The 19,970-nt window shown below is 41.3% G+C and overlaps 1 protein-coding gene across 3 annotated transcripts in view; it reads left to right on the top strand.

Annotated features, from left to right (window-relative positions):
- Positions 1 to 58: 58 nt before the first annotated feature.
- The window catches only part of ttf2 (transcription termination factor, RNA polymerase II), a 34,628-nt gene continuing 14,716 nt past the window's right edge, over positions 59 to 19,970 (top strand). Inside the window, exons 1-15 of one of the 3 annotated variants that reach the window (XM_057853270.1) lie at positions 59 to 184; positions 273 to 378; positions 618 to 704; positions 808 to 877; positions 3,455 to 3,671; positions 3,888 to 4,591; positions 4,674 to 4,899; positions 7,331 to 7,564; positions 11,232 to 11,363; positions 14,044 to 14,194; positions 14,269 to 14,371; positions 16,546 to 16,736; positions 16,815 to 16,968; positions 17,047 to 17,138; positions 19,805 to 19,890. In XM_057853270.1, coding sequence (XP_057709253.1) covers positions 157 to 184; positions 273 to 378; positions 618 to 704; positions 808 to 877; positions 3,455 to 3,671; positions 3,888 to 4,591; positions 4,674 to 4,899; positions 7,331 to 7,564; positions 11,232 to 11,363; positions 14,044 to 14,194; positions 14,269 to 14,371; positions 16,546 to 16,736; positions 16,815 to 16,968; positions 17,047 to 17,138; positions 19,805 to 19,890 — 2,581 coding nt within the window. In that variant the 5' untranslated portion in view covers positions 59 to 156. Of the gene's footprint in view, positions 185 to 272; positions 379 to 617; positions 705 to 807; positions 878 to 3,454; positions 4,592 to 4,673; positions 4,900 to 7,330; positions 7,565 to 11,231; positions 11,364 to 14,043; positions 14,195 to 14,268; positions 14,372 to 16,545; positions 16,737 to 16,814; positions 16,969 to 17,046; positions 17,139 to 19,804; positions 19,891 to 19,970 lie in introns of all 3 variants that reach the window. The other 2 variants (XM_057853269.1, XM_057853268.1) reach the window with 2 other exon arrangements.

Here is a 19,970-nt window from a genome sequence, read left to right as displayed (position 1 = left end):
AATTTGGGTGGCTACTTTTATACTGAAAACCATATGCTGAACTGAAGTTCCGTTTTAGCGAACGTTGTGATTGGTCGATGCAAAATCGCTCTATGACACGAAAGCGTGAACTTCCGAAATTCCGACTTTTTGGAGATATTTGAATTTTGATCAGCTATGGAGAAAGTTGCGTGTGATGTCCACGGTAAGGTGTTATTCAGGAAACCTTTGTGGTTTCTTTCGACATAGGCACGTCTTTCTCAAGCTCACGCTTTCGTAACAATGTATTTCAGATGGAGTGTGCATGCTTAAGACTGGCGTTAAAGATGGACCTAACCAAGGCAAAAGCTTCTACGTCTGTGTGGACAACCGTGGATGTGACTTCACTAAAGCAACCAGGTCTGTTTGGTGTGTTTCTTCAAGTGAATTAGTTATTTGTTAACTCATTGGCGCCTGACGTCAAATCCAGTTTGACTGGGAGAGCACTCGCTGCTCGCCATCCCAGTCAAAATGCATTTGACGTCTAGCGCCGTCAATGGCACTGAAACATGAGCATTCACTTGCCAGTACTAATAGTTTAAATGAACTGGTTATCAATGGAACCCAATAAGTTAATGGTCCATCCTCATTCCCCTCAGCATTTCACCATCCCACTGCATCATTCATGAAGACGCTATGGTTGAGCTCCAAGCGTTGACCTACAGCAAGAAGCAAGAGTGCTACAGGTGAGCGGGTGGCTATTGAACTACAGCACACGCGCATATGAAATGAACATCTCTTTATGTAACGTTAAAACATCTAATTTTTAAAATATTTTTTATGCTTTAGCTTGTACTACCGGTGCATTGTGGGTAAAAAAGTAGGGGACCGATGGTGTGGAAACGTGCCTTGGACTGTGGTAAGATCAAAGCAGACATGACTTTTATTTCAATGTAGGGCAGCAGTTATCGAATTTTTTTTTAGTAGGTGATTAATCGATGAACTAGCTAGTTCGAATAATCGAGTAATCGGATGAGGGACATAAGGAAATTAAAATGCCTGAGCTGAGTCTCAAGTGGTATAAAAAAGTAATAAATTAGGATCCGAATCTGAATGTTTTTTTTTTTTTCAATGCTCTTAACAAATGGTTCAAACACATATTCCAACAAAATACAGCTAAATATACCTCTAAACTAAATCAAGAATTAATTTTTTAAAAAAAACATTAACTCAAACAAAAACTTAGCTTACGTTGGTCTTAACAGGGAGCAGCTGGATTCAGACATGTGAAATGAGTTACCATATTAGCCCGAATATAAGACGGTGTTTTTTGCATTAAAATAAGACTGAAAAAGAGGGGATCGTCTTATATTCGCGTTGTAGACATTATACCCATTCACGACGCTAGATGGCGCCAGATATCATTGAAGCGAAGTTCTGTCATGACAGATCTCAGCTACTAGTTTAACCAGTTTTCATTATTTTATTGCAATGTTTTTCCTTATTCAGATGTGTTTCAAGACTACAGTTACAGTCAGACTTCACTTTTATGGTTAATGCAGTTATTGCAATTTTGTTGTTTTATCACAATAGATTGTTTTATTTACATTTCGAAAACCAGAAGCCATTCATTTATGAATGTGATTGCACTTTCGTTTACATATTTAAATGTTCAGATATTAAGATTTGAATGAGACAAAATAACATGCTGTTTCTCATTTGTTTCGGATGTACTGTCATTATTTTCTGTATAAAAATTAATTTGGTGTTCAAAAAGTCGTTTTTCAAACTTGAGTCTTGAAAAAGAGGGGGTCGTCTTATAATCAGGGCCGTCTTATATTCGGGCCAATACGGTATATCATATTCACTGTTGCCACTAGAGGGCAGTGTATCCACCCAAATCAATAAAACTAAATGCAAACACTTTCAAAACAAACCATTACAACGCCGCTTTAATAGCGTACCGCACCAATGCTATTATTAGACGGTGACGTCGCATCGTAAAGCGCAAGTGGGACATTATAGACCCGCCCTCGCATAGAAACAATGTTATTCCTGGTACTTTTCTCCGTTAATCGTTCAAAAACGAACATGCTGATCACACATTGCTTTTTTGGAACTTGTAGAAACGACTCTAGACATTGCGACATATGAAGGATGTTTTCTTCATACGTTTCCCAAAACAAAAAACTCGGAGGAAAAAAGGTGAAGAATTAATCAACTTGCGCGGACGTTTAATGCCAGCTAGGTGAAGCCAGGGTGAAGCCATTCACATTTCATTTGCAGTAAACATTTTGTTGGGTTTGCATGCTCCTTCAGAGGACAAGGAGGGAAGCCTTTTTGATATTTTTCACCTATTTTTAGCGTGGCGTTGTGCCGTGCTGCCTCTTTCTGACAATGAAGGACCTGAAAAGAATTAAAATTGTATCTGACTGCCTCTGTTACATTTTCTGTTGCAAAAAATAACTTTATTAAATAAATTATAGAATTAAGATTTGTTATTTATGAAAAAATTAAGTGTTCATTGGCTTTCAACGAGTAGCATTTGCATCGCTACACAAAAATAGCTATGTAAATTGCCCAAAAGAACAGTCAGAGACGTAAGACAACCAGAGGATATAATATATGAGATAGACAGGGTACGTGGTGGAAAAGGATAGATTGTTGAAACAGGAGAATTTAATTGTCAGTCGCGTAAGAAAAAGGTGTAGATAAAAAAGCTAAGGCTACGCTATCTTTTTCAGCCCTCGACACTCAAGCCTTCTCTTTAACTGAGCATTTTTGTGTTCTTCCACATCTTAACCACTGAATTTGGAACCAGGGACATCATTTTCGGACAGAATTGGTAGGTTTAGCTCTGTAAACATCTCCTTCGTACACGATTTCCATTCATTATCTATTGGGAACAAACGGTAGCGTGTCCCCCTCTTAGCAACATTAGCTAACGTCATTAATATTAATGAGCGGAAGTGACGTGTAGCGTGCGGTATGCCATTAAACGGATACTCAAAGCAGCAAAATTTTAATTCAAATGTTTTTTCTACTCGAACGACTCAAGTTACTCGATAAATTGTTGCAGCACTACTTCAGTGCGCACAATAGAAATGACTAGGAGTCTGATAATATAACAATATGGTGATATATCGCAAATATTCCAATAGGTTATTGTTATGTTTTCACCAAGAATCTGTACATGGTTTTACAAAGATGTCACTTTTTAATAAGTATTATGATTATTTATATTAATAAATAATTGCACTTTCAAGGCACCGGGTAAAACCCTGTAATTGTTGTATTGCCCTATTGTGAGATAATCTCTGTCATGAGCCTTTTGCAAATCGTATCATATCGTCACCCCTAGAAATAACCCATGAAATTCTAAAAATGAGTCTCCTTCTTTTAAAAGTGCTTGTCATTCATAACTCGTGTACTTTCTATTGAAACATACATTGCATACAAATGGTAAATATTGTCAATATCTGTCATGGTTTTGCAGCCTGAGAAGGAGAAACAGAATGACAAACAGGCACAAGCTTCCTGCCTGCCAACAGTGCGAAACCCCTTCAAGGCTCCAGAAAAAGTGGACCAAGAATCAGAATGGAGGAAGATGCAAAAAGAGAGTGAGAGCAAAGACAAAATTGAGAAGAAAAGTAAAGGAGAAGAAGGCGAAGATGAGAAGGAAGTTCGGCCTGTCACTGATGAAATGTACAAAGGTAAACGTCTTCCAGCAGGGATGAAACTGAAGAAAATATCTGTCGATAAAAAACCTCCATTGAACACTTCTGCACCCAAAAGTAATATAGTAACATCTGACATATCCACGTCTGTGCCCAAAAGGGACATGGGCACCAACAGTGTTGCTACTTACTTGCTCAAAAGTGAAACGGTCTCTTCTGGTGTATCCATGCTCTTTCCCAAAACTGAAACAGATGAGTGTGCAGCTTTATCTGTACCCAAAAGCAACACGGCCCCCTCCAATGGTAGACATCTTCCAGCAGGGATGAAGCTGAAGAAAATAACTGTGGACACAAAATCCAGGTCTGTGCCCAAAAATACCTCTGTGGCCTCCAACGTATCCGTGTCTGCACCCGAAACAGACAGGGCCACATCCGGAACTTCCGTAGCAACAGCAAAAAGCTCTACGTTGGTGGCCAAAAATGACATGGCCATCTCTGAAGGCTCTGTGTCTGTGCCCAAAAGTGAAATTGTCACTTCCAGAGGTTCAGCAGCAACAGACCTGCTCCCTACCTCTGTGCCAAAACACGATATGGCCGCCTCTAGCGTCTCTGTATCAATGCCCAAAAGTGACATGAGCACCTCCAACGAATCCATAGCAACAGCAAGGACCTCTACGTCAATGCCCAAACCTGAAGTGATCACCTCCAGAAATTCTGACAACAACACACAATGGAGACCCCGTCAAAGCAAACAGTACCAAGATGATGATGATGACGACGACTTGGTGCTGGTGGCTGTGAAGCCCCCTCAAAACACCCGCCAGATCCCCGTTGCCGCCATCCAGAAGTCCCTGACCTCCTACCCTGGCTTTCAGCCTGCTTCCAATACGAAAGGTTCGACGAAGAACACCCACGGGATGCATGATTTGCTTTCCACTCAACTCCAACAGAAAAAGGTTAACCAATACTGCGTGTCATATTCTTGATGCCATTGTTCCAGTCATTGTGTAGATCCATAATGGTTTCTTTGCCTTCAAGGACATCATATCGAAGTTGAACATGGCAGCGCTGCCTGACAAAGGCGAGCGTCTGAGGGCTCAGGTCCGAGAACTGGAGGCGGCGCTGGGGTCTCTCAACCTCGAGCCCTCGGACGACACACCGCCCAGCAGCATGGAAGCGAAGCCCATCGGGCGCCCGGGTGGCACTATCCTGATCACTGCCCCGCCGCCCCAACAACAACAACAACCCAACCGAGGATTCTTCCGTATGTATTGTTTAATACGTTAACACTGTCAACAATGTAATGGTTTCGTTTTTTTATGGACAACATTTCCATGAAATGCCAGAGAACGTTCTGGTGGCTGTTATGGGAAGCAACTGAAAGATAGTATTACACAAGAAAAGATAGTATTACACAAGAGTAAATATAGCATCATGTTAGAGTGTCTGTATGTGGATGCGCATAACAGCCGACAAACTTCTAACTCTTAGAAGGCTACTAGGAATTATTACATAGTGAAAAACATATAAATGCAAAAACTAGGGTTGTACCAAAATTTTTGGCAGAAACCGAATACCAAATATTGGAAATGCTTGGCCGAAAACCAAAAGGTCAAAAAATAAACATGCATATAATTATTTTTTTTTTCTTTTTCTTATCATTATCTCATTATTTTCTGATTTATGCCCTTTGCCTTGGCATTGGTTCTACAACCCTGGAGGCTCGAGAAATTTTGTTTGAAAGGTACCGATTCTGAAACCCCGTTGGTGAGTGCGTTCCCAGCGGCAGTGAGCGCTGATGTCGTCATAGCATTCTGTTCGGTGGATGTAGACACACACGTCCCGGCTGATGAAAGGTTGATAAATGCACTTTCTTGAAAGTTTGGGACACTCAAAAAATGGGTCTCATGCCTCCAATTGCTAAGCAAATGTCATCTCGAGGTATGTTTGTGTGGAACTGTAGTACACAACAACAACAAAAAAACCATTCCAAAGCTATGCCGAAACTAGTAAAGCTTTTTACAATGCTCTTCTAGTTCTTAAAATAAGACTCTGCGTTTCCTTGTGCATCAACTGGAATCGAACGAGAGCCAGGCGAGTGGGCTGAGTTCTAGCGGCGACGAAAGTGAGCGAAGTCGCTCCCAGCCAGATTAAACGGCGACTCCCAGAGGGGTTGTGGAAGTCACGGGAAAAAATGTGACAAAAAGAGGAAATGGTTGTGCATTAACCGTGTTGTACTAAACCACAGCAAATGCACATGTATTTAAATACTACTTGTACTGTTCGCGTGATTAAACCAGGGCCGGCCCAGGCCATTTGGGGGCCCTATGCAAAATAATGCCAAGGGGCCCATATTTTTGGCCCACCATTTTGTCACAGTGTACTGTGAAACCCATACATGCAATCCAACCCATACGTCCATATTTTGTATATTAATCAGATTTTGTTGCTCTGCATACTTCAGACTTCTCACCCCAAATGATGGTCAGTACTTACAGTAGATGGCGCCAAACGTTGTTCTAAAAGAGGAAAGGAAAGAAGTAAGGAAGAACTTTTATTTTTTAAGCTTGTAATCAAGTATCAAAACTCACAAAAGTCAAATAAAGCAAACTGTAGTAAACAAAATAGAATATAAATTAAACAATTTCACAGTCTCACAATGTTGATTCTCGCCGTGTTTTGATTACGACATCCCAAGAGGACTAGAGTTCTTCACACTATTCGGTGGTAAACTTTCGGTCTTTTAACCGGAAACTCGTATGCAATTTTAGCTATTTTCGGGAAAAAAAATTTCCGCCCGAATTTTCGGTCACATCTCTGGCAAAAACCTATGAGTTGGTAATACACAAGCTTTCGAAAGCACGTCTTGACCATCTAGTGAGCTGTTCATGTTGCGGTTTGTTTGATGTCACGTTAATAATTGACCAATGATATGAATAGAAAATGCGGTGAGGCTATCTTATAATACTGTTACAGTGCTAAAAGAATACAGATTGCTATGATCATGTCAGCGTGATCAGTCACGTGGCATCTTTAGAGTGCCGTAAGAAATAAGCTTTCTCATAGATCTGTCAGAATTATTCGAAAGTGCTGGTTTCAAACTCTCCCAGTTTTTATTTTATTTGGCATCGATAGACCACGGAAAACCAGTGATAGGATAGTTTTAATTTGATGGTCAAAAATAAATATTTTCGTCCATGATTGAACACTCGTGCTCTTGGGACGGGACGCGACTGCTTTCTCTGGGGGAGTAATGTGTTAGTATTTTTTATATTATCAATTTAATGCTTCATATTATAAATGCAACTGTTTAACTTTCCTCTTAGCAACCAGCTATTGGAAATGTAAATGTTCTCAATTTCCTTACCTGGTTTTATGGAGGATGGGTCAAAACAAAAAGTGCTAATTGAAATTAACAAAGAACTTCACAATTTTTTATTTATGTGCAGTTTTTGGTTGCAGTGAAATTTTACAGCTAAAATGATAAGCTCATAATATCACCTTGAATTTAATTGACATCATTTATGAACATTTGAGTTTTCAGAAATACTGGTAGATACTGAATTAACCCCTAATACATTGCCGTGGTATTGGAGACTATTGGCAGATCCCCAAAGTCAGATGACTCGGACTCTGGTGCAAAAATATGTTATCAAAACATCCCTGATTATGACTTTATGTTGTTGTACGTGTAGAAGAGAATGAGGCCTTGTATGGCGGGAGAATGACTGATAGCCGTCTATTGGCGGTGAAGAACGCCACATGCGAGGCCATCGACCACCTTCACAAGTCGTTAGAGTCTCGCCCAGCCGCAGAAGCGGAGACTCCAGACCCTAAAGGACTCAAGGTGTCCCTGTTGGCACACCAGAGGCAAGCGCTGGCCTGGCTGGTCTGGAGGGAAACCCAGAAGCCATGCGGAGGCATTTTAGGTAAGGGTGAAAACAAGATGCTTTTTAATCCTTTCATGCACGAGTTAAAAGTCGTACTTTGTATCGTAAGCAGTGTGTAATATTATTCATTTTTTATCACTAACATTGTATTATAACGATAAAAATTGAATAATGTTTAATAAATAATAAAAATATATATATTTACAGGGTTTATGCGGGTCATTAAAAAGCATTAAAAGTCATTAAATGAATTTTGTCAAAATGCAGGCTTTAAAAAGCATTAAACTAAATATTTGAGGCATTAAAAATTATATAAACTTGACAGGTAATTTTTTTGTTTGTTTCGTTTTAAACAATTTATTCATTGTCCGATAAATTGATATCGAATAATATCGATGTTGTTTTTTTTTATTATTGTTTTTGGGCCAATTTGCATGTTGCCTTCAAAGTGAATGTAAAAGCCTTCTGCCTTTGTTCAAGGGCTGGTCACAACCTTACACAGCAGTTATGCTTATTGACCAGTATATGTCTCTAAACTAAGATACTTGGAATTTGTTAGGTGAGCAAACCATTTACATTCATGTTGGAGAAATTAAATGAACAATAAATGATTGAAAAATTATGAATTATAACTTATTGGCACTTTGCACCTGATCCAAAAAACGGATGTTTGCACTATTTTGATTTCGACAATAAAAATACTAGTGCAATACAGGCACTTTTTTTCATGTCTTGACGAGTTAAAGTTGTTCCCTTATGTTTTCTAAAAAAAAATTTTGGGAAAAACTAAGTTGTTAGATTTGTCATTATTAAAGTATCCAGTGAGGCATCACAATACAATTAGCCACAATATTTTAAATCCACAACTGCATATATCGGTATCTGTGATATCGGTATCAGATTTTTTTGAGTTGGACAGTTTCGGGATATCGGTTTAAAAATTCATTATCAGACAACTCTACTTACCATTTGTTTGTGTGTAACTATCTACAGGAGGGCATGGGCATTAAATTAGTTTAAATTCGCATTAAAAAACATTCAATGAGATTTGCTGATACCTGTTGAAACCTGATTTAAAGGGATCCGCAGATAGAAAGACTTGCAGTTCTTAAAAGATAAAAGTTATGATGAGTTAAAATAATTTGATGTTGAAACCGCTCTTAATGTTTTCGTTTTTATACAATTTGTAAAATTTAACTAGTAGGTCGCCATAGTTGTTGACGTCGCAGGGTGGTGGTGTCACATGGTTACGCTGCCGTGCTTCGAGAGTATGACTCTAGTGGCATAAACATGTCATCTGTTCAACCCTTTCAATTTGAACCTAAGAGGAAAATTAATGAACATGACAGCGCTGTCTATATTTCACAAAACGAGCAGCAAAAGCAAAATGAACAGGAAAGACCAGATGAAACGAGATGAGAGTAGAAAATAAACTGTTCTGCCAAAATGTGCTACACCGGCGATTTGACTCCCAAAGTACCACCATGCGCTTTCAGCTTGTTTTGTTTAGATACAGTGGGGCAAATAAGTATTTAGTCAACCACCAATTGTGCAAGTTCTCCTACTTAAAAAGATTAGAGAGGCCTGTAATTGTCAACATGGGTAAACCTCAACCATGAGAGACAGAATGTGGGAAAAAAACAGAAAATCACCTTATTTGATTTTTAGAGAATTTATTTCCAAATTAGGGTGGAAAATAAGTATTTGGTCACCTACAACCAAGCAAGACATCTGGCTGTCAAAGAGGTCTAACTTCTTCTAACGACGTCTAACGAGGCTCCACTCGTTACCTGTATTAAGTGCACCTGTTTTAGCCCATTATCGGTATAAAAGACACCTGACCACAACCTCAGTCAGTCACACTCCAAACTCCACTATGGCCAAGATCAAAGAGCTGTCGAAGGACACCAGAGACAAAATTGTAGACCTGCACCAGGCTGGGAAGACTGAATCTGCAATAGGTAAAATGCTTGGTGTAAAGAAATAAACTGTGGAAGCAATTCTGAGAAAATGGAAGACATACGAGACCACTGATAATCTCCCTCGATCTGGGGCTCTATGCAAGATCTCGACCCGTGGCATCAAAATGATAACAAGAACGGTGAGCAAAAATCCCAGAACCACACGGGGGGACCAAGTGAATGACCTACAGAGAGCTGGGACTACAGTAACAAAGGCTACTATCAGTAACACAATGCACCACCAGCGACTCAAATCCTGCACTGCCAGACGTGTCCCCCTGCTGAAGCCAGTACACGTCCAGGCGCGTCTGCAGTTCGCTAGAGAGCATTTGGATGATCCAGAAGAGGACTGGGAGAATGTGTTATGGTCAGATGACACCAAAATAGAACTTTTTGGTAGAAACAGGTTCTTGTGATTGGAGGAGAAAGAATACTGAATTGCATTTGAAGAACACCATACCCACTGTGAAGCATGGGGGTGGAAACATCATGCTTTGGGGCTGTTGATCTGCAAAGGGACCAGGATGACTGATCTGTGTAAAGGAAAGAATGAATGGGGCCATGTATCGAGAGATTTTGAGTGAAATCGCCTTCCATCAGCAAGGGCATTGAAGATGAGACGTGGCTGGGTCTTTTCAGTATGACAATGATCCCAAACACACAGCCAGGGCAACAAAGGAGTGGCGTTTGTTGCCATTCTCCAGATCTCAAACCCATAGAAAATCTGTGGAGGGAGTTGAAAGTCAGTGTTGCCCAACGACAGCCCCAAAACATCACTGCTCTAGAGGAGATCTGCATGGAGGATGGGCCAAAATACCAGCGTGTGAAAAGCTTGTGAAGAGTTACAGAAAACGTTTGGCCTCCGTTATTGCCAACAAAGGGTACATATTGAGATGAACTTTTGGTATTGACCAAATACCTATTTTCCACCATGATTTGCAAATACATTAAAAATCAAACAATGTGATTTTCTGTTTTTGTTTTTCACATTCTGTGTCTCGTGGTTGAGGTTTACCCATGTTGACAATTACAGGCCTCTCTAATATTTTCAAGTGGAAGAACTTGCACAATTACTGGTTGACTAAATACTTATTTGCCCCACTGTACATACAGACAGAACATACTAAAGATGCCTTAAGAAAATAATTAAACGTGGTAATGTCAAATAAGGGTGGTTTAAATATGCTACTTGACTAATGTGGTCAACAGCTCAACAATCTGCTTTAAATCTACCACAAGAGAGGAAAACACATGCAAAAAGTATTTTGAGGCAATGAAAAGGTAATAAAAGAACCGATGTGCGCATGTGTTGGACGTCTCACCGTGTGGAAGGAATTGCAGTAACCCGGTAGTGTTTGTCAAGTGACAGTGACAAACTGTCATGCTCCCAGTCCAGTCGGACCGCATCATCACCCCGAGCGTCCATTGCACTCATAAAACATAGCGCCCTCCGAAGGTCAAAACATGTACTCAATATTATAGCTTTTAAATCTATGGGAATATTTTATGTGTTTCTAATAACACTTCAGTAAAAGGTAACAATTGTGGCTTATTAGAGCCCGTAAGTCCAAGGTTCCCTTCAAGTTTTTTTTTGTAATTACCAAAAACAGTCCCTTGCCTTATAAAGAGTTACAAATCGTAAGTGTCAACCTTCTACTAGCTGTTCGCTGTAGTGATCAATGCCCCTGGAAGGGTTCAATAGAAAAAGCATTTGGTTTTAACATGGGCTGTTTTGGTCGCTTCAGCGGATGACATGGGCTTGGGAAAAACGCTCACCATGATCGCGCTCATACTGGCACAGAAGAGGAAGGCGAAGATGGAAGAAGATAAGGAGGAGAAAGAGGAAGGCTGGTTCTCAAAAACTGGTAACAAAGCAGGTCCACACTATAAAAAAATTAACTTGGTATTAGTCATGCTAATTTCAAATTTTAAATAGACAATATTGTGAACCTGATGTACTGAGTTAACATGCACGATTGTAGGCTATACAGGTAGTCCCCGAGTTACGACTTACCCAACTTACGTGATTTCGACTTTACGACGCCGGAGTCTTCATCCGCTATTCTGTCTCCAGTCGTTTTTTTTTTTTCAGTCGCGTACAGAGTTCTTACCAATTCAGGATCCCCTCCTCCCCCAGCAGCATCACCGCTATCCTCCAGTTCGTGACGGCGTCAGGTCCCACTTCCTTGTTCTCATGCCGCTTCTGCTGCTTCTCCCCCGGCGCCAACTCCTCTTGCGAGTCCCGATCCGTTTTTGTTTTTTTTTTTTTGTTGTTTTTTTAGTTCGGATGGCGGGCTCGCTTTAAGAGAAGTGACGCTGGGGACCTAAGCGGCCATTATATCCCCCCTCTCTGGCCTCCCTACTCTTTCCACAGCACCCTTTTCTCTCGGAAAGGTGACTCTCGCGAGTAACGCCCCAATTTTTTTTTTTTTTTAAGCCCAAATAGTCATTGAATATAACAGCATTGCTCCTCGGTGGCAAGGCCCCGGGGGTGGATGAGATCCGCCCGGAGTTCCTAAAGGCTCTGGATGTTGTAGGGCTGTCATGGCTGACACGCCTCTACAACATCGCGTGGACATCGGGGACAGTGCCTCTGGATTGGCAGACCGGGGTGGTGGTCCCCCTTTTTAAAAAGGGGGACCGGAGGGTGTGTTCCAATTATAGAGGAATCACACTCCTCAGCCTCCCCGGTAAAGTCTATTCAGGGGTGCTGGAGAGGAGGGTCCGTCGGGAAGTCGAATCTCGGATTCAGGAGGAGCAGTGTGGTTTTCGTCCACCCTCAGCAGGGTCCTCGAGGGTGCATGGGAGTTCGCCCAACCAGTCTACATGTGTTTTGTGGATTTGGAGAAGGCGTTCGACCGTGTGCCTAGGGGAATCCTGTGGAGGGTGCTCCGGGAGTACGGGGTACCGAGCCCCTTGGTAAGGGCTGTTCGGTCCCTTTACGACCGGTGTCTGGTCCGCATTGCCGGCAGTAAGTCGAATTCGTTCCCAGTGAGGGTTGGACTCCGCCAAGGCTGCCCTTTGTCACCGATTTTGTTCATAATTTTTATGGACAGAATTTCTTGGCGCCGCCGAAGCGTTGAGGGGGTCCGGTTTGGTGACCTCAGCATTGAATCTCTGCTTTTTGCAGATGATTTAGTGCTGTTGGCTTCATCAAGCCGTGACCTCCAACTCTCACTGGAGCGGTTCGCAGCTGAGTGTGAAGCGGTTGGGATGAAGATCAGCACCTCCAAATCCGAGACCATGGTCCTCAGTCGGAAAAGGGTGGAGTGCCCTCTCCGGGTCGGGGATAAGATCCTGCCCCAAGTGGAGGAGTTCAAGTATCTTGGGGTCTTGTTCACGAGTGACGATAGGAGGGAGCGGGAGATCGACAGGCGAATCGGTGCGGCGTCTGCAGTAATGCGGACTCTGCACCGGTCCGTAGTGGTGAAGAAGGAGCTGAGCCGAAAGGCAAAGCTCTCGATTTACCAGTCGATCTACGTTCCTACCCTCACCTATGGTCACGAGCTTTGGGTCGTGACCGAAAGAACAAGATCCCGGATACAAGCGGCCGAAATGAGTTTCCTCCGCAGGGTGTCCGGGCTCTCCCTTAGAGATAGGGTGAGAAGCTCGGTCATCCGGGAGGGACTCGGCGTCGAGCCGCTACTCCTCTGCGTAGAGAGGAGCCAGCTGAGGTGGCTCGGGCATCTGGTTCGGATGCCTCCCGGACACCTCCCTGGAGAGGTGTTCCGGGCATGTCCCACCGGCGGGAGGCCCCGGGGACGACCCAGGACACGCTGGAGAGACTATGTCTCTCGGCTGGCCTGGGAACGCCTTGGGATCCCGCCGGAGGAGCTGGTTGAAGTGGCTGGGGAGAGGGAAGTCTGGGCTTCCCTGTTAAAGCTGCTGCCCCCGCGACCCGACTCCCGAACAAGCGGAAGATAATGGATGGATGGATGGATATAACAGCATTTAACACAACGCTACTCACAGTATCGTTGTTTTTACTTAATCTTATTAATATGACGTATAATACATGTTTTTGGATAGTTATTTTGAGGTTTAGGGGGCATTTAGGGGTACTTAAAGGGTTCATTCCAACTTGCGTGGAAATTCGGGTTACATTGCCAGCCTAGGAACGTAACTCGTTCGTAACCCGGGGACTACCTGTACAGAACTTAAATTTCTAGGTAGACTGAACTTGAAATGAAAGGCTGTATGAACTCAGCTGTGGCCTCACTCCCGATGCTCCTAGGCAGTCAACTAGGGTGTTTAATTCAGTTATATGAGCGCTCTGTTGCCACCTAGATGGCATGAGTTCGATTCATGCTTGGTGCAACTTAAAGTCCAGTTAATTTAAAAATAAAAATAATAATAATTCTGGCTATATTTTTAGGTGGCAATAGTCAGATCTTTCCAGTTTATTAAGATATTTCAGGTTCTTCCAACGTTTTTTTTTTTACAGTGTAGGAATAAATAAATGAGAATAAGACAAATATTTTTATCCTTCAATAGGTTTAGCATGATTATTTAATTATTTAATTGTTGAGCATTTAAGAAGCGCAAAATGGCACCCAGATTGCCGAGTGGTGCCGTCCAAAGGCACCCTGGTCATCTGCCCGGCCTCTCTGGTCCACCACTGGAAGAAAGAGATCGAGCGACATGTCAAGGCGGCCCGGCTCAGCGTCTACCTATACCACGGACCCGACCGGAACAAAAACGCCAGAGTGTGAGCTCGCACACGCACAAACACTTAGGACTGATAGAATTTGACTGACGAACTGCGCTGTCTGTGTCTATCAGGCTGGCCCAACACGACGTGGTGGTGACCACATACAGTTTGGTCTCCAGGGAAGCACCCGGCCTGAAAGAGGCGGACAAAGCTGATGATGAAGCAAGTGATGAGGTGGGTACATTTTCAAATTGTAGGTGTAACTACAGAAAAAAAAAATCTGGAAAAATTGCATGAGAATACATTCATGATCAATAAACTCCCTTAGACTTTGGGGCAATTTTTATTCAAAACCAGTGACCAAAAGGTCTCTGGTTTTGACTAAAAAGTGGGAACATGTGAAGAGTGACCATTTTGTTATAATGTGTTGAAATGGTAATAGGCTTTCTTTAGGGGGTGCTATTAGTAAGATTTCATGGGACGACAGATCTTTTTTGAAGGGTCTGAGAGTTATTAGGAACCAATGGGTGTTGATTTTGCAGGTCTTAGTTTAATGTCAATAATAGCCAGTGTTTTTGTGTTGGAGTTCAAGTTTGTCACAATTTTTACTTCTTGCAGCTACGGGCCATTGCTTTGTTTTGGGTGGGTGGGGGGGAACATGAATTTTAGTTTTTCATTTTGTGTTGAAACGATACATTTTTAAGGATCCAAAGCAGACTGTAAATCGACTGACAAACCAATATTTGCCTTTTATAATTTTGATCTTATTGATTCCCAAAACTGAAATTCCTCTCTGTTTCCTTAATAACTATTTGGTCTCATGATCAGAATTTTGTGGATCCGTTTTACAATTTTTTTCGGGAGTTGTTGTAGACAAGAATTATCTGAAAACTGCGGATTTGTCTGATAGCCTACCTCTTTACACACATTAGCCAATCTAAGTTGGGTTAAGTTATATGGCCTTCAAATAAAACCCCTGATTCTTCCGTCCAAAATGTTTTTTTTTTTCTTCTTGTTTTCTTTTTAAGCATTTTTTTCTTCTTCCTTTAATACAAAGAAAATTTACTATGGTAATATTACCTCATTCACTCAAAGCCATTTTCACTGGTGCAACCCCCTTCGCTCCCGGCCGTTTTACTGGATTTTGCCTGATTTTGCAAGGCCCACAGAAAATTCTGTTCTATCGCTATATAAACATGGAACCCACGAAAAGAAAGATTCATCTCTAGTTAGTTAATATCTTTTTCCATTCTTTAGAAATCAGCATTAGAAAATAGCTTAGTTTGAGCAATTTTCCAATTTCTGATGAAAAAACTGAGAAATTGAGCTTTTTTTGAAAGCATGCATTTCAAACATACCTTTGACTTTAACACAGTTATTTTTTGCTTTAGTTACATCCCAAACATCTGAATAATGTTTTCCTTTTACAAAATAACATAAACAACAAGACAAATAGAGCTCTTGATAGTAAAGTAACAATTTATTTACACATAACTAACTGAGAGATGACGCTGTTGTGGCCACGACAGCCGGGGTAAACTTTTCCCTCATCACCGCCTGTCTCATAAAGAGGGCTTTTTTTGAGTCTTTATTTTGTGGTGACCACTGCCTCGTGGCAGAGTTTGCCTGGGGAACTTGTGTTCCTGGGGGGGAACTGGTTTGGCCATGCGCGTTTCCATGCGGGACACTGGAGGGTGTGGGGGACGCGAGCAGCCGAGCACTGCGGCACGGGCTCTGCTCGGTGAGCAGCACGGACTCAACGGCATCGTCCGCTGCACTGATGGTTCCGGTTGTTCTGCTCGGTCGTCCGCCGCCTAGCATCCTGGACGTCCATTTGGTCGTCTTCCGCTGGCGCCCCGGCCGTGCGGCCCGGCCATTTGTTCCGTTAGATCGGATTGCGGGTCTTACCAAATGCGCTACTGCCCTCCAGTGGCCAGTTTTATTGCTTTAAAATGGATTTTTAGCTTTGTGCTTTGGAGCTGAGTTGAATCAAAACCCAGAGATGTCTCTTGTGGGAAATAAAACGTAAAAGACGTATAAATACGTCTTTGGGACACTGAAACAATTAAAAATAGAACGTATTTATGCGTTTTTGGGAGCAAATGAGTTAAAACTTTAAAGCGACAGAATGTAACGACAAGATATCCCCCAGTGCTTCATAAACCTGGCTGGTCACCACACTTTTTCAGGGTATCTGTAGGGTTAAAAAAAAAAAAAAGTTATAATAAAAAAGCCTTAAATCCAATCATTTGATTTTAAGGCCTTAAAAAATCAAATAAAAATCTCAGGAAAGGAAAGGAAGTCCGCCATTTTGCTTAGGAACATCTCCAACTGCGCATCATTGCCTCAACTGATGACGAAGTATCCTTTGTGAAATGGTGATGCCATAAAACCATGCGTTTCCTCAGCCAGCACCACCAGGCGGGTCCCCCCTTCTACGAGTGATGTGGGCCCGTGTCATTTTGGACGAGGCGCATAACATCAAGAACCCCAAGGTGCAGCAGTCCAAGGCCGTGTGTCATCTGAGGGCGGCAGCCCGATGGGCCATGACCGGCACACCCATCCAGAATAATTTATTGGACATGTACTCCTTGCTTAAGTAAGATGAATCTGCATTATTACCTATCCCAAGCATATTTTAAAATCCTGTCTAATTTTTTTCTGCATTTCTCTGCAGGTTTCTGCGTTGCTCCCCTTTCGACGAGTACAAATTATGGAAGGCGCAGGTGGACAACAACTCCAAGCGCGGCAGGGAGCGACTTGACATCCTGACGAGGACTCTGCTGCTGCGACGAACCAAAGACCAGAAAGATTCTCATGGAAAAGCGCTGGTATCGTGGTAGCTCGCTGACCAAATTTCTGAAAATTCTAGAAGGAAAAGAAAAATTATGTAAACATCTGAACAACAGGTGGTTCTTCCTAAACGGACCTGCAAGGTGCATCATCTTAAACTGTCCAAGGACGAGCAGGCGGTCTACGACGTAGTCTTTGCTCAATCCAGGTGACACAGGATACTTCCTGTTTAGTTTTAAATCCTTTCGAGGGCATTCATTTAACTCGTTGGTAGCCATTGATAGTACGAGACGTCCAATCCAGATTTACTAGAAGAGGGTGGCTGCAAGCATCATTGCTTTTTGAAAGCACATTTTAAAAAACATAACTCTTTATTGCACATATTATGTATGAATTATGTATGACGGTGCTTGTTCATTTGCGCCTGTCTAGCGCTGTCAAGGGCACTGAAAGATGAGTATTCCCAGCCAGTCTTCCCAGTTTGATTTGGACGTCTTTCTTTGTCAATGTCAGGCAATGAGCTAAATTCTATGAAACTAGAAATTAAAAAAATTAACTTTAGGGTTGTTATTATTGGCCATACCCAGAGTGTATTTTGGTTGTCATTAATTTTAATTGTATTAATTTTGTTTCATCAACATTAAAATTATGCGTAAAAATCATTTATAATAACTATGACTAATTATTGAAAAATATACAGTACTGTGCAAAAGTTTTAGGCAGGACACCTGCCTAAAACTTTTGCACAGTACTGTATATATATATTTTTAATTATTAAATTTATTAGGATCATGGAAGCTTCCACTTGGGGAAAATATATACATACAGTATATCCTGTATATACATAATATAATAAAAATATACAGTACTGTGCAAAAGTTTTGTGTACATATGGCGGAAAACACTCAGGGGACTTCGCATTCTCTTGTCGTATCAAATAGTGGATACCCATCCATTTAAAATTGTTCTTTTGTTGCAGCATATAGAATCAGATAGAGCAGTATTCATGTATAAAATCCTGAGTTTTTGAGTAAGTCTGAGGAGCTTCTGGCAAGCTTTATTGGTGCTAGTGTAAAACAATTCTTTTAAAATACTGTATGTCTAACTATCAATTTTTTGATATTTTTTTAACAAGAAAATATAGCCTTATAAATGCTGCAAGGTAGAGACTGCAAGGTAGCGATGGGCGATACCAGTGATTTTGGATTCGATCCGATACCAAGTAATACCAAGGCCAAATATTGCGATCCCGATCCGATATCGATACCGGAAGTTCATATTTTATATACAACACATATCTATTTATACACACAACCCTGCAGAGTTCTCAGCCATTCTGATATTATCTAATGTACAACTACAGCAAGCACTCAAAAACTATTAAAAGTCTCTTAGTGTCAAATATGCATTGCAATGGAAAAACTGCTGCTTTTAATAACTAGCAAAGCAGTTTCCCTACAAACTCACAAACCAATCCATCAACAACAAAATCTGATTAGTCAGTCTCACTCTTTAACCCTAACCCTTGAATTCATATACGCAGAACATTTCCCTGCTACACGTTGTATTTGATCAAATTTTAATCTACCTAAGTTAAATATTTTTGATCTAATTAAAGAACGAATTAATAGTAGCATGTTACTGCCCTCTAATAGATCATTAAAAACAAATCCAATAAACAATAGTCACTTGCAATTAAAAAAAAAAAGTAATAATAGTTAATATTAGAAATACAGTAAGGAGAGATGTGTCTGTTTAAAATGTTAAGTAATAATTTATATATTTTTTTTATGCCCAACTTGCCTGGTAGTAGTTCACTTGACTATCCTATGGAATGTTATGTGGGCTGATTAGTCCTCATTGTATCAAAAATTAATAGAATGGAGACTCGCATTTAGGTTACAGTAATACTTCACTGTTAATTATGTCGCTATGGTCATTTTACCTTTTTTATATAATGCGGTATGAATTTTGCTTTTCACAAACAAGATGTAGCTATAACTTTCTATTAGAAAGCATATTCAATAGTGCTGCAAAGTTGTTTTTATGTAAGATGACAAAAATGCCATATTTATTGTTTCATATTGCACATCAGCCACTAATGCATATATCGTCTCCGATTATCTATTAGCACCTACGTTACCTGGATAAGTCCTGCCAACGCCACTTCTAAAGAGCTTTGCTTTTGCTCCGGTGGCGTGGTCTTTTTTCTCGTGTCCTCCTCGGCCTGAGCGGTACATTTTTCATTTAATTCGTCATGTGCTACGGGATTCACGTTTTTAAGGTGTTTCGTGAGGTTTGTGGTATTACCACACAATATCTGACAGTTTTGGCACAAACTGTGCACTTAGCCTCGTTGCTATTTATTGAATTGAAATATGTCCAAACCAGACTTCTTTTACGTTCCGTCGTCAATGCCGCAGCCATGCTACCAGCCTACCAGCTTCCAAATGTTTGTTGTGGCTGTGTTGGTGTCTCGTGAGAGGGGCGGAGGAAAAGCATGCTGATTGATACACAGGATAAGGGACCTAAATGGGGGCGGGAGCAGACGCCAGTGCACTGCTTTTGTGCGTGCACTTCTTACGTGCGTGTAGAACGCGAAAGGGAAAAATAGTACAAAAAGTGTGCACAAAAATATAGCCAAAAATAGACAAAGAAAATATAATACTGTATATTAATTCCAAATATCGATACTTTTGCTTGGGGATCGATACCTAAAACTCAACGCGCTGGATCGAAATATCGATATTTTGGTATCGATCTTCCCATCATTACTGCAAGGAAAAAGTAGCAGCTTATAGTCTGGAAAAAATACGGTATTTAGAACCTCATGTGATAAATAACGGAAAATCTGACCTGCTCTTTTGCTCCAAGATCAACTCTGCAGAACTACCTGAAGAGGCACGAAGGGAACGATGTGAAGCAATCGAGCCCTTCCATGTCTAATCCCTTTGAGCAAGGTATGACGTCAACAATGAAGGGAGTGTTTTGAGGGGTTAGGGTTAGCAGTGTTTGGTTGTTCAGCCGGTCAGGAGTGTGG

This window comes from Corythoichthys intestinalis, chromosome 12 (genome assembly GCF_030265065.1).
Source record: "Corythoichthys intestinalis isolate RoL2023-P3 chromosome 12, ASM3026506v1, whole genome shotgun sequence".
Lineage (NCBI taxonomy): Eukaryota > Metazoa > Chordata > Actinopteri > Syngnathiformes > Syngnathidae > Corythoichthys > Corythoichthys intestinalis.
The sequence above is the reverse complement of the archived record's forward strand: the minus strand, read 5'-3'. Positions and strand labels throughout refer to the sequence as shown.